Source organism: Heptranchias perlo, chromosome 7 (assembly GCF_035084215.1).
Source record: "Heptranchias perlo isolate sHepPer1 chromosome 7, sHepPer1.hap1, whole genome shotgun sequence".
Classification (NCBI taxonomy): Eukaryota; Metazoa; Chordata; class Chondrichthyes; order Hexanchiformes; family Hexanchidae; genus Heptranchias; species Heptranchias perlo.
In genome coordinates this window covers 52548498-52563002 of record NC_090331.1, presented here as the reverse complement: position 1 = coordinate 52563002, position 14505 = coordinate 52548498, and the positions used below count along the sequence as shown (strand labels likewise).

The window sequence follows — 14505 nt, the reverse complement described above, 5'->3', positions numbered from 1 at the left end:
TTTACATGAATACCTGTTGCATTTTCCAGGTTTTGCACCAGAATTTCACGTTTCTCTGTTCAAAATCCATTTTGAATGGGTGCATTAGAGTTTTAAAAATATATTTCTAAAATTTGTTAATATGAATTTGTGGAATTATTGGAGGCAAAAATTTTATTTACACAATATGGTACATTTGACTTTAAACCTCCTAAAAAAGCCTATTATTACCTAAGAAAGTGGACTGTAACTGAATTGTTATATTATATATATAAAAAAATTAACTGTACACTAATGATAAAGTATTTATTAAAACTGATAATAGTTTTTACCATGGTTCATGACTCCTTCCTCAAGCAGTACCTGCCACATGCCTACAGCCTGTGTGCGGGAATGGACACAAGGAGTCTGCTGTATCATCCAGTCCACTAATTCTGTGCCAACACAGCATTGTCTAGCAAAAGGAGAACATCTTTAAGAAATTATCGAAGATAAACCATTCAAAAAATAAACTCTATAAATTAAAATAGCCTTTAAAATTAAAAGGCCATAATCAAGACGATCATTAGCCACTATTTCTGCAGCCTAGTTTCAGAAAAACTAAGTCTAAATTATTCCCATTGGTGGAAACAAGAACCAACACAACTTTACATTTGCAATTATCCCACTTTTAAATCAATAGTGGGTTGCCAGTTTTTCTTTATCTCAAGAGTGCTTTTAATTAATTTCTAAACAGTCTTGTTTAGAAATATGGAAAGATATTAACAATGTAGTACTTCAATATATTTTGTTAGGAGCAGAATGTTTAGTTCCTATTAATGAACTACATAAAAATGTTTTGCCTATTTAAATTTTTAGAATACATTACATGGTTTTAAAAAAATCTATATAGTTAATGTTTTTCCTTTGTTGTGCATCTATTAAACTGTGTCTCCATACTAACAGGCCAATCAGATCACTGGAGAAAAAAAATCATCCTGTTTTTAGCCACCATGCTAGTTCCTTCTCCCCTCCCCCTCCGGATATTTGATCCACTCTACCCATTCTCAGATCCTTCCCAGACCAACTCCAGGCCTCACATTGCTCCTTCTCAGGCCTACTCAGAGTGCTCCAGTTATGCTTCATGCTCTGTCTCTTACTTGGCCTGCCTGCGTGCTTCAGCTTTTCTTTGCTCACTCTTAACGGTCAGCTTGGCTCAGTGGTAGGTCTTTCACCTCAGAGTCAGAAGGCTATGGGTTCAAGCCTATAACCAGAACATGAGCACTGGGGGAGTGCTGCAGTGCCAGAGGTGCTGTCTTTCAGATGAGACATTAAACAGAGACCTTGTCTACCTGATCATGTGGATATAAAAGATCCCATAAAACTATTCGAAGATGACCAGTGGAGTTTTGCCAGTGTCCTGGAATGCATCCCTCAACCAACACCATCAAAACAGATCAACTTGTCATTTATCTCACTGCTGTTTGTGAAACCCTGCCTTGTGCAAATTGACTGCCACATGTGCCTACATAACAACAGTGCCTATACTTCAAAAGTAATTAATTGGCTGTAAAGCACTTTGGGACATTGAGGACTTGAAAAAGGTGCTAAATAAATGCAAATTCTATTTTTTTCCTTTGTGCAGAAGTCTGACAAAAATGCCCCATCTCCACTCCCTCCCTCTCACTGAGGCTTCCTCTGCAGTATTCGGCTCCATCCCACCCTCCCACTAGTTTTAGGAGCAGTCCTGCTCCCTACCACTCTTTGAAGCTCTAGATCTGTTCCCACCATTCTATACCCTCTCTCTGCTGTCACTCACACCAAATTCCACTCCCCAAGTTGGATGCACAGCAGAATGCTGCTGCGGATTGGGAGCTGAATTTTAGATGGTGGACAGATCCCCTCACTAGCAGATCAACTAATTTGCCAAGAAAAATTGATGTTAGTTTATAATTGCATTCTACTGTGCTCCCAATTCAGATTCCAGCATTACTCCTCCAATTCCCAAACACAACAGCATCACAAAAGCTTACCATCTAGCCTTCTGTCAAACCTTTGGCCATCGAGCCCTGCTCAGCTCTTTCCACAATTCAGCTACATGCCTAGGGACCTTTTATACTTCATCCCTTCTGCCTTGAGTCTCAAGCTCTAATGCACTCCCTTCCTATTTCAACTTCAGACTCACGCCCTGTAGTACTACCTTCCCCACTCCACCCTGCTGCCTCTCTGCCCTGCCGTGCCCTCAGATACTGCAGCCTTCCCAATCCGGGCCCATTCCCCAACTTCTTCGCTCAGCTGCGTACATTACAGCAGTTTGTAGACTTGCCAGTTCTGATCAGCACCTCAATACCAGATCCACTGTGATATCAACAGGAACATCATACACTCTGGGATCCAAGATTACAACTTTGGATCCACTGTTAACATCTAGCACAGACAGTGGCCCCCATTAAGCCCCTGCTCCCTCCCAGCCCAAGCCTTAAACCCCAGTATTTCTTACACCTGTACATGTTACAGCACCTCCCGGACGGCTTCTCCCCTACAATGTCCAGATACACTTTGGCTCTCATCCTGTCTTTAATAAAACATGCAAATTCTGTAAATCAACAATGGAACATGTGTGAGATGCATACAGACACAGTATGAAAGATAGAGCACAGAAAGGAGACAAACAGGATGAACTTATGCAAAGAATGAAAGCAGACAGATACAGAAATAATTAATTAATGTGTGAGTAAACCATTGATAGAGAGAAAGAAAAGGAAGGAATGAGGGTAGGAAGACTGGAAGACAAACAGAAAGACACAGAATTAGAGAGTGGGAGAGTTATAGGAAGAGAAACACAATTTTATTTTTATTCACAAGCAATGCCACAGATCAACTAACATTGCATCAAAAATATAATCTCAGAAAACTGAGCTCTCAAAGAATAATGCGCAACTTGTTTTTCTTTAATGCATGGAATTCCTCCATTCTCCCCTCCTTCCAACCAATTTTGCTGCCCATCCGTCTCTCATAGCCAAGACAGCAAGCAGGCAGGAGGCCACTTCCAAACTTCAGCAATGCCACAGCAGTCACATACAAGGTTTCTATCAGATTCCCTCACCCGCTAGAGAGCACCAAGCAGAGGTCAGATGGTTCCTTGCAGCAATGTGACTGACAGGAACACAGCAGAGTGTGGGATGGGAGGGCGAGGAGAAGAAATGAGAACTTGCATCCTCCTATTCTTCTCATTTCCAACTGTTGTTGCTCCAGTGCACCCCTACTCTAACACACATTTAAAATAAATAAATACACTGACATGGAATGTAAATCAATTGTTTCCATTGGCATTACTCATTTCCAACTTTAAGCAGAAAGGCTTCTGAAATGAATGAAAAAGATTTTTAAAATAATAAAATGACTAAGCATTATAATACTGTTACACCGTACTCACTTATAGGTCTTCAGGTGATATTTCCGATCTCTTATCATGTGAGGTGCTTGAGACAATATTGCATTTCGTAACATTTTTCCAGCTCTAAGGATTTTTTCAGATGGAATCTAGTATGGAACAAAATATAAGTCTCAAGGAACCAGTTCACTCTTAAAATATTTGAATATTCTACACTTAAAAGCTTGTAGATAAAAACATTTTTAGAACAAAATCCATATGTGACTGTGATGTGACTAAAAGCAAGAAACTTATGCTCTGTGTCTTTAAGTACTTTGCTTTGTAAGCCATAAGAATTGACAGTTTTTTAACTGCATCTTAAGGGGTCATCTTAAAGCAGATGTTAAATATGCTGTTTCTGAAACATTTCAAGCCAGGATTATTTTCAGATAAACAAATTATCTGAAATTAAATTATCTGAAAATAAAATTTAAAACTCATTTTATATTTGCACCTTTTAAAGATAGTAATTTTGGCTACAGTAGGACTGCTCTACAGTTTGTTCCTGAGGACTTTAGCACGTGTTAAGCATTCAACAGCTCCTAGTGACTTCCAGTCTAGTATATTTTGTTGGGATTCTACTTTACTTTAGAGTATGTTATGTTCAGACATTTTTAAAAGGATTATATGAAAAATTTATAAGTTTACATAAATTTATACAATCTTCATCACAAAGCAGTTAAGAACATTTACTTCAGTTGTAAATTCCCATTACCTGGGTAATGGTTTTAACAGGATGTAGAGGGACTCGATTTTCAATGACTGGTGTCTGAAAAATAAACATGGGAAAACTAAAACGAAATGAAAATATTACAATTGTGAATGAAAACAACCGAAAAATTAACAAAACTAAAATGGTAATGCAGAAAAAGTAATGATGGAATGCAATATGTCTAGAAACAGCACTTTTTTGTTTTGTAATATTGTTATGAAATAGGAGCTACTTTCGTTTTTGGGGATGGTGGGGGGGGGGGGGGTGGTGGGGGGAGAAGACAGCTGGTCGTATGCAGACCTATAGCAGATAAAGTCCGCTTGTTAGCAAAGTCCATTAAAAGCTTGGGGATATTATAAACAAGCTAGATTTGTCTTCACAGTTTAACATCAGGCATCAAGGAACATTACAGTACAACTTTATAAAGGAATCTCAGGATTAGCATCCCTTTTCTAAAATCAAATTGATACAATTAGGATTTATTCAAACAAAACGATTCTCAACGAGGCTCTAATTTATATGTGGGTGTAGTATTCTGACTCAGCAGTCGAGCTTTTGGATGACTTGTCTCTTCCATAACTGTACATTAGTACCACCCGCTCAACACTATAAAAGGATTCTGATCAGTAACTGCCTATCTAAAAGTGGGCAAAAGAACATGAGGGCAATGTACCCAGAAGTGAAAGAAGTAAATAAGCTTTAGCTGAACACGTGGTACAGAATGGGCATGAGCCAAAATGGCATGAAGCAGCATGGATTACACTTGGAGTACACCTTCACATGGGAGCTATTGAAACATGAACTCACAAAAATGTAATTAATTGAAATGATGTCCATACTGTGATTTGGAATCTTGTTCTGAACAAAAGTCCAACCATAATATCAACCTACTGAAATTGTTTATCTAGACTATTGGATTTTAATGTTTATATATTGGCTTTAAAATTTTAAATGTTATTAACAAAATTACCAATACTGATAAAATATTACGCATCAGGAAGAGTTGAAAGATACATACTTCAAAAAGAAAAAAGCCCTTCAAGCAAACTATTTTAACCATTTTTAAAGTTTTTAATAGTACAACATTCTGTGTGTTCATGCGTTTTGCTTCCATTATCCCTGGATTTTTGTCAGTCACAATGCCAGGGTGAAAACTGGATAGCAGCTGAATTAATAAATCACATTTTGCACAATGCAGAATTTTCTCTCTCCCAAAAACAAAACATTTAGGATTGAATGTCACAAACCGTTTTCTCAGATGGTCTGTTGTATTTCCTACCTATCCATGAGGAAACAAACTTTAAAATCACAATAGACACAATGAATGGATAATTCAATATGACCCATCTCAACAGTCACTTGACTACATCTTAAGTAGCAAGGCATTGAAGGTTGACTCTTGACTCTACCTCTTTAACCCGAAGCCCTGATTTTAATCTAACCCACCCAGCGTGAACAGGGCAGGTTTGGAGTGAACGCCCTATTTACAACTGCCAGATTTTATACTCCACTGAAGTAGTTACCTTAAAATTGTTAGTTGGTGCAGTGTGACAGGTGCACAGTTCAAGCATTCTGTCAACATTATTGGGTCCCGAGTTCGTGTTCAGGGCCTTAATAAGCCCAGTACATTCCAAGTGCACAGGCCCTCAGCAACACAACCACTTCACAGCCGCATGCTAAGCATTGCGGCCGCACAACAGGCCTGCGTTATGGTAATCCATAGGTCACTGGTGCTCAATGTGCATCTGCACTACCACCATCAACCACATGATTGGTCCCAAAATGTGAATTGGTGTCTGCAAGAATGGGTTTTATCCATTTTGTGAGTGCCTATAAAAGATGCAGTGAAAGAAATGACAATTGTTTTGAAATGACAACTAAGAAAATACTGTAGTTAGGGACACAATCAAAGAGATTCCTCAATAAGGACAAATTTCAGTGGGGACTGTGCTTGCAAAGCTGAAAAGCGGTAATTTCATGTTACAACTGTGTCAGCCTCAGGTTACTGAAACAGGGGAAGCATCCAAGAGTAAACACCAAAAATTACAAAGTACTTTCTTTATGAAAGAAATCAAGATAAACTTTGCACACCCCCTCCCATCGCCTTTGCTTTGCTTTATACACAAGGGTGTAGTCGAGAGTATGTATGACATATGCTCACACTTAAATTTTTTGAAGGCAAGTGTGAATACTGCGATTGTCTCACTTACCCAAAAAATTCCTCTCCTGCTGCAGAAGCAGCAGAATCAGCAACGGGAGAGGCAGCAAAGCAGAATCTGTAGCTAGAGGGCTGATAGGAGAGGGAAAGACATGAAAAAAAAAATCGGGAATGGGAGAAGTGCCAGAGGTGCATTTTAACTTTAAAATTTTTAGTTGATATGGAAGTCTCAAGGAGCAGCAGCAAGAATACAAGATGTCTGTATTAACTAAGAAACCCACCACAGCGATCGTCCTTATTCATTAAACACTTGCAGCATACATTCTGTATTGAATGCAATACACAATCTTCATACATCCGTGAATAAATCCAAATTATTTTGGTTTGACATTCCCTACAGGAATAATGTGATAGTTACAGCCTGTTAGTGGAAGATAATTTGCTTTCATGCATGTAATTAAAAAAATTTTAAATGTTATTATTTTGTTACCAAAATAGATGATAAATTCTCTTACTAAAAGGTAGATTCTAGTCAGTTTAGAAACTGGAGACTTTAAATCCATTTTTTATCTACAATATTATAAAACCAGAATATCCAGCATGCATTTCCTGCCTGTCATATTTCTCTGTTATAATTTTGAGTTGTCACACTCAAATTTGCGTGTCAGATTTTTGAGAATAAAGAAACAAAGGAACTCTCCAGGAACACAGGGGTCTGGATTTTCCTGTGAAAAACGTCCTGTTTTTGGGTAGTTTTGAGGGCTAAATGAAGTAAAATGTGGCAGTATGGCTTATCGCCACAATCCTGCCCCAACAAATGGCCACCAAAATTTTCCATCAACAAGATTTAATCATAGTAGGTACAGCACAGGAGGAGGCCGTTCAGCCCATCATGCCTGTGTCTATTCAGTGGCAGTATGAGCAGCACAGCAGTATTCCTGAGGTGGATGTGTTATTGGATTTTCTGACTGAAGCTTGCAGAGACTTAACCTACCCAATGATTTTAGTTGGTTCTTGCTCTGGAACTTCTCTTCCAGGTTTTGAGAGAAAGTAAATTTCCAGACTGGGAATCTCTCTAGAGGATTAGAATAAGGAAAAGGCTAGATTGGATGCCCTTAGAGTAAGACATCACAGAAGACAATTGTTTCCTATACACCAGTACCCACTCCACAGGGTTTACAGATGTAGAAGGTATTTAGGCCATCAATGCCTCAGAAGGCTGCGCTTCCCGCAAAGCTGTTGGGGAATGATGCCAGCTGTCGGCTGAGGACCTATAGCCCACTTTCACCAGGACAACAGCATTGCCTGTAGCAGTGGATGTGATCACTGCCTTGAATTTTTTTGCCACTGGGTTCTTCCAGGCAGCCTCAGGTGACTTTTGTCACATTAGTCAAGCAGCAGCACCCCATTGTAGAAAGAAGACCACTGATGCTCTATTCAGGCAAGCTTCAGAGTTTATTATTTTCTCCACAAAACCTGCAAATGAAAGAGAATGAACAGTCCAATTCTACAGACTGGCAGTGTTCCCACAGGTTCAATTGATGGAACACATATGACATTGAAAGCCCCATACGGCAACCCCATTAATTTCATTAACAGGAAAGTCTTTCATTCGATAAACATTTAGCTAGTGTGTGATACCAATCACCTTATCATACATGTTGATTCCTGCTTCCCAGGAAGCTATCAAGATGCTTTTATCATGTGACAATGCACCATACTAGCCATGATATTCCCTGCAGTCATGACTTATGACTCTAGCAAAGCGTCACATTTAGAGAGGAAGAACAAAGATAATAAGGCCCATGAGATTACAAGAATTTTATAGAGCAGAGCACAGGCATTTTGAAGTCTCATTTTGGATGCCTGGATAAATCGGGCAGAGCCCTGAAATACAGCCTAGCAAGAGATTCCAGAATCACTGTTACGTACTGCACTCTGCATAAAATCACCATGCAGAAAGAATCAATACTTCCTGAAGCTGAGGGTGATGATGATGATAATGAAGAGGAGGGAGAAGCCCCTTCAACGCCACATCAGGAGAAGGCTGCCCAGAACAAAGAGGAGGTGGAGCAAGAGTGCCATCAGCTTGCAGCCACAGAAAGGAGGCAGCAACTTAGAACTGAGTGCTTTCAGTAAAGTTGTAAAACCAAATGGGTGCAGAGAGTTTGAGATTCTCTTCATATTGGCGGGTTAGTAGCGGAGCAGATCTTCCACCTGCTCACGTGACTTTGCTCCAGTTTCCTCAGAAGGACCTAATTAATTATGTGGGCTGGATGGCAGTAGTGCAAGCATTATTGAGAGCGACTGCTGAAGCAGTCAATGCAACCTAATAAAATTTTCCCCCCGCCTGTTCATCCCCCACCCAAATTCCCAATATATGCCCCCATCACATGAAGCTCTGCACATGGAGTGCTATTTTATAATACCTATTCCATAAACAAAAAGACCTTTTTTTCCCTCCTTTTAAAATCATAATTTTGACTCAAACATCCAACAAACTCTCAGGTACTTGTCTTTATAATCCTGCATTTATTTCTGCCCACATTCATTTTAGGATGATGTCTGTGAGACAGCTATCATATAGATTCATCTTGGTTGCAAAAGAATTGGAATCTCTCTGTGCAAAGAGCAATCGGCCTGGATTTTCCAATGCTTTACACTGGCAGTGTCCAGGATATGGCCCAGGAGCCGACTGCAGTCTACAAATTTCTTCAAACCCAGCCCACAGTTCTTTTCTTTTGTTCCACGCTGAGCGGTTCAGGCTCCCCAGATGTCAAGGATTAGAAAAGCTGCTTTCCGATTGGTGCATTTAGACCAGTGAAGGAGCAGCGTTTTTACACCAATCATTTGAACAATCTTGGGTCTGAGATGGCCTGCTACCTTATTGAGCAGGGTCTACAGATGTTCCAGCTACCGAATGGACTATGCCGGTCTGCTTTCTGGCATGTGTACAGTTGGTTAAGAACATAATAGGAAATTTCAAGCGGGGAACTGTTGAGAGAGACAGCACTTCCATCAATTAGCTCCAGCCAAGTCCTTGCTGTTGGGTCTTGGCTCACTGTGCCCAATCATCTGCAGGACAGCGGACTAGATGGCATCAATGAGATCTGTGAAGCTTCTCTCAATCAAATCTGCAAACATCTGGAAACCAAAGGAGAAATAGTGTTGTATAATGGAGGGCAAAGCTTACGTCTGGGGGTGCTCCACTGTTGATCTCCCAAGAATGGCCACATGCTCCAGGGTGGAATGCAGTGCAATAAATGCATCTGTCATCCCTGTATGAATTTGGCAAGTGGAATCCTGTATACTGCCCTTTAGGCATTACAGATTGATGGTTGCAGTGTCAACAGAAAGGTAGTTTATGATTGTTCATAACAGATTCTGCAAGAGGAGGATTACCCAATCAGTTGTTTTGAAAGTATCCTTTTTAAAGCAGGCCCAATCAGGCCTGTATCCCTTGGTTCCTCACCTGAGGGGCAATTCAAGTTGGCCCTTTGGACAGCAGGCTCCTGTTCTTCCTCTGCCTCCATCATCGCCTCCTTCTCCTGCTGCTCACTATGCTATAAGAGTCTCCCAGTGTATCCTCTTTTCTGGCAGTAAGTAAATCCGCCATGGGAGTGTATAAGTTAGAATTTGACCAGCCTCCAACCACATCGACAAGTGTGAAGCCTGCAGTGCCCATTTCTGCCCCAATCCAGTACGCAAAGGGAAAACCTACACTATTGTGAAATACAGGTAACAATTCATTTGTGCTTTCTTTTTTGATCATTGAGAATTATCTTTCAGAAAAAGTTAAAGTAAAAGTGGATTGGATTTAGAAATTTTACTACTTCAGAAAGTCAATCAGTGCAAGATTTGTATTATTTATTTCATGTGCACTACTCCCTGCACGTTAATATTGGACAATACGACAAAAAATGATGAACTCAGACAATGTAGATAATTAAAAGACTGAAAAAAAGTTTCCTGCTTAGTTAAGATGTACGAATACATGAAGGATATATCAGGAGGGGAACACACAGCCGATTTTAACTCCGACTATGCTGGGTCAGGGAGGGAAACCCCTGTGGAGAAATTAGCCTGCTCCTCCGGACCTACAAAGGTTCCCTCAAAAAAAGTTACATTTTAATACTAACTTTGGCCTCTTCTGGCCTTGCTGCTGTCCCCCGGCAGGTCTTGCTATCGGGTTTGGCCAAGTGTGGGCCTCTCGAGATTTTTAGTTAAAATGGCACTGTGTACCGATGACATCAGGCCATGACTTTTGCATGTAAAGTAGGACCCTGGGGTGGGCTGCCCTCCCATGCCTGTTTTGAGGTCAGTTAAGATTGTGGGTGTCAGAAATGTGACACAACCCATCCCCTGCCATTTTAACCCCAAGGCCTGCAATGTTCCCACCGGGTGGGCAGGTTTAAATTTGACCCTCAAGACTCTGATGCTCATGTATACTGCTTATTTTGAACCGCTGCACCCATTAAGCCAACCCCAAGAGTGCAACACGTTACATCTAATACAGAATTCTCCAATACAAACAAGGTAGTCCACCGTCACAACTCCTATTCAATGGCATCCTATATTACAGCCTCAGTGTATCTGTTCTCCTTCAGTACTGCACTGAAGCGTTAGCCTCGATTATGTGCTCAAGACCTCGGAGTGGGATTTGAACCCACAATCTTCTGATTCACAAATGAGAGTGCTACCACTGAGCCAAGGCTGACAATCAGAGCAGGAGCATCAGTGGGTATTGTATAGAGTGCTTAAACTGTCAAAGAGAGTTTGAAAAGGTACCTCATGAGGCTGGTAACAAAAGCAGAGGCACATGGAACGTGGAAGGAAAGTTGGCAGTTGGGCTTAAAAGTAGCTAGTCAGTGACAAGTAGTGACTAGAAGTTTCAACAGGAATAGGTTCTTTTGGCAGTACTATTTATAATCTGGATAAATGGCACCAGACTTTGTGTACGCTATTATTTTTAAGCAAATCTATTTAATCTGAAAATTCCATAAAGAAAATTTACATCATGGACAACAGAATCCATTTTATCACATTTAAGTGAGTCTACCAACAACACTATACCATCTGTAAAAAGGAATGCAGCAGTGATTTCAGAAATGCACAGAACAAATGCACTGAGGTGGCCACTTAGGATGCCACCCAACGCATCTTCCCACTCTTACATTTTATGTTGTTTTTTATTAAATCAGATGGATCAATGATAACCCCAAATTTTTCTTGTCAGATTTACTGGCCTATAATTCCTCTGGCCCGTTAAACATTGGAACTGCCTTTATTGGCCAGTTCTCTAATCAGATCTCTGTCCATTAGTGCACTGTCAGCTTCCTGTCTATTCTTTTTGATAGCACCATAAGTGTCAAGTAGATGTATGTCAAACTGTTTACATACCTTTGATTTTGCAAGGTCATTAATCCACACAAATAATCAATTTAGCACTTAGTAGTTAAATGAAAGAATTCGCTGCACATAAAAGAAAGGGATTATAGAAAATGGATCTGTTGCTTACCAGTGAAGGCAATGCTAGTAAACTGAGAATGTGACAGCAAAGCTTTCACCAATTTAAAGAAATTAGAGTTGTCATTGCATTATAAAAGGCATAAAATCAGCAGGTTAGCAACACTGAAAGGTTTTTTGTCTTTAATTTCTGCAACTGATAATTATGTAGAGTCAATTAATGTTTCAGTGTACAGTAGTTCCTCAGCCTGTCAGAAAAACATACAGAGCAGCACCACAGGGCAAATTATCTCCAGTACAGTAATGTTAGCAGTGGATGTGGTTTAAAAATAACTTTAAAAAAAAATTACACAGTTATGTTTTCTACTACAGTATTTTATGCTGTTTACAAAGTTTCCTCTTTGCTGTATACTTTGGCTATATATTCAAATTCAAAGATTTGAATTTTTCCCTATATAAAAAAGTGACAAGACTCCAAAAGTACTTAATTGGCGTCAAAGTGTTTTGGGATGTCCTGCAGTCTAGAAAGGCGCTATATAAATGCAAGTTCTTTTATCTTTCATATAATTCTCTGAACTGGAGGGGAAAAAAAACATAATTTTTTTATTTGTTTGGTGCATATAGCTTTTCTCCCTCACCAGCCAAACTATTCCATCCAAGATTTTACAGGAACACTTATCCCACCTTTCAAACACTGCGGTACTACATCTTGCATAACTTCACCTCGCTTCAGGTTTTTAAAAAAAAACGATTGTAGGCAACACTCAGATCTTACATTTCCAGTGCAGACTATGTTAAGACCCCAATGTAGGATCTTTGAATTTGACCTTTCTTTGATCAATGTGCTTAGTTGAGTTCTTCCCTGGTGAGCAGTATCTGAAAAGTCTGATGTGCATGTCCTAGCTGTTTTTGTCCATCTTCTAGTGGCTGCTTACAAAGCATCATTGGTACCAAGTCACTTGCCCTCCCTCATGGCAGAAGCACGAGGGGGTGGGGGCGGGGATCTTGAATGAGTTTGATCATTTTCAATGGAATTCAAAGATTATAATAGGACATTGGAATCCTTTAAAATATTCAACATTAGAAATTTACAGATGTATGAAGGAGTATGTTCTAGTAGAAAAGCCACTCATTGCTCACAGGGTTAAAGGGAGTCAAAAAAGGAGAGTCTCAATGACAAAATATATCAATGGGCTCTTCAGTTATATTGTTAACTGTAAACACAAAGTGATTAATAAGAAGTAGATTAATATGAGAGAGGTCAAGAACAATCATAACCTGAATCATAATAGGCAAGTAACTAAAAAGTATCTAAATAGTTGTTTTATCAACATAAAGTTCTTAATATGATTAAATCATGAAAAAATGTTTATCAAACCATTGATAGATTAGGATTATTAAACTTTGAAACTTAAGTAAATGCAACAAAATATGAATGTTATGGTATATATTTATAATACAAACTTAATCCTATTAGTATGCTATATGTATGAGAAGGCTAAACTACAATTGCAACTTTTCTATTTTTTTAAATGATTAATTAGTTTATCTAATTTATTTAACATTAATTTCAATGAATTCTACTTGTATTCTTCAAAACGTAATTCAAAATAAAAAAAAGGGACACAAATCCAAGATGCAAGGCACTAACTGTTCTTGCTAACAGAGATAGAGATAGACAACTTATTCATAGTCAGCTTTCTTTTCTTTTGGTTTATATTTTCATGGTATCTGTATATAGCAAGGCTTGCAAAACTTCTCCACCAGTATGACCATGTTTTGTTTTCTTCTTAAAAAAAAAAGGAATTTTTCTGGTAAAAAGTTTTGCAATTTGCAAACACTTCATTACATTTCATGTGTGGAAACAATATTATGCAGACAAACAATTTTCAGTTATAACACACAAACAGCATTGTAAAGGTGCTTTGAAGTCTCACTAAAGATTACTGTACAGGGAAAGACAGCTAGGTGACCAAGGTTATGGTTATTTTATGTAGGCCACCTAAAATGAATTATCTACATAGCATATGTGGACTAGAAATAAAAAAACTGCATCAGCATCTGTTTCCAACCTTAAATCCAGTTGTTATTTTATGTATTGTGCATTTTGACATTTTACTAATATCTGTAAAACTATATGTTGCAATTTTCATTAATATTCATATAACTACTCCTACAAAGTATTTCAGTTTTATAAAATGAGGCAAATTCTGTGATCCTATTTCAAGGAGGTGTGAGTTGAAGTGTGAGAGCCTTGTCCCTGACCCACACTTATTTCGAGCTCAATTCGGAGTGTGAAAGCACTGAATTTACCTCTGCATTTTATGTCTTTAAATTACCTGACACCGCAAACAGTTCAAAAATAAAATAAATCTGCAATAAGCACTGGTACATCAGTTACAACTCTTTGACTCTAGCGTTGGAGGTTCAATGCTATCCCCATAATTAAAGGAAATAGAGTCGTTCACTAATAATAGTTCTTCCACAGAGTGACACATTAGTACTGCTGCAAGCTAAAATTAATGCCACATCTTTAGTGTTATAGGATTAATTTAGGTACAAAAGTGAATCACAAACATGTACTTCTCCATAGGAGTTTAATGTGAATTTACACTCCACAAATTATCAGCTTCTACTGCATTTCACAGCCTCAGAACAGTAGGACAAATCATTCATTTCAAAAAGTGGTACCTACCCTCCCCAGGCGGTCATCATTCTTTGCCTAAAGGGGAAACAGCGATACTTAATACCAAGCGTTGCAAGTTTGTGATCAAGGTC

General features: G+C 38.9%; 1 protein-coding gene across 2 annotated transcripts in view; it reads right to left on the bottom strand.

Moving 5' to 3' along the window:
* rapgef4a (Rap guanine nucleotide exchange factor 4a) overlaps positions 1-14505 on the bottom strand; it is a 243012-nt gene that overhangs the window by 66925 nt on the left and 161582 nt on the right. For both annotated transcript variants that reach the window (XM_067987555.1, XM_067987554.1), the window contains 3 exons: positions 4107-4160; positions 3395-3501; positions 312-433 (listed from right to left, as the gene is read on the bottom strand). In XM_067987555.1, coding sequence (XP_067843656.1) covers positions 312-433; positions 3395-3501; positions 4107-4160 — 283 coding nt within the window. The remainder of the gene's footprint in view (positions 1-311; positions 434-3394; positions 3502-4106; positions 4161-14505) is intronic.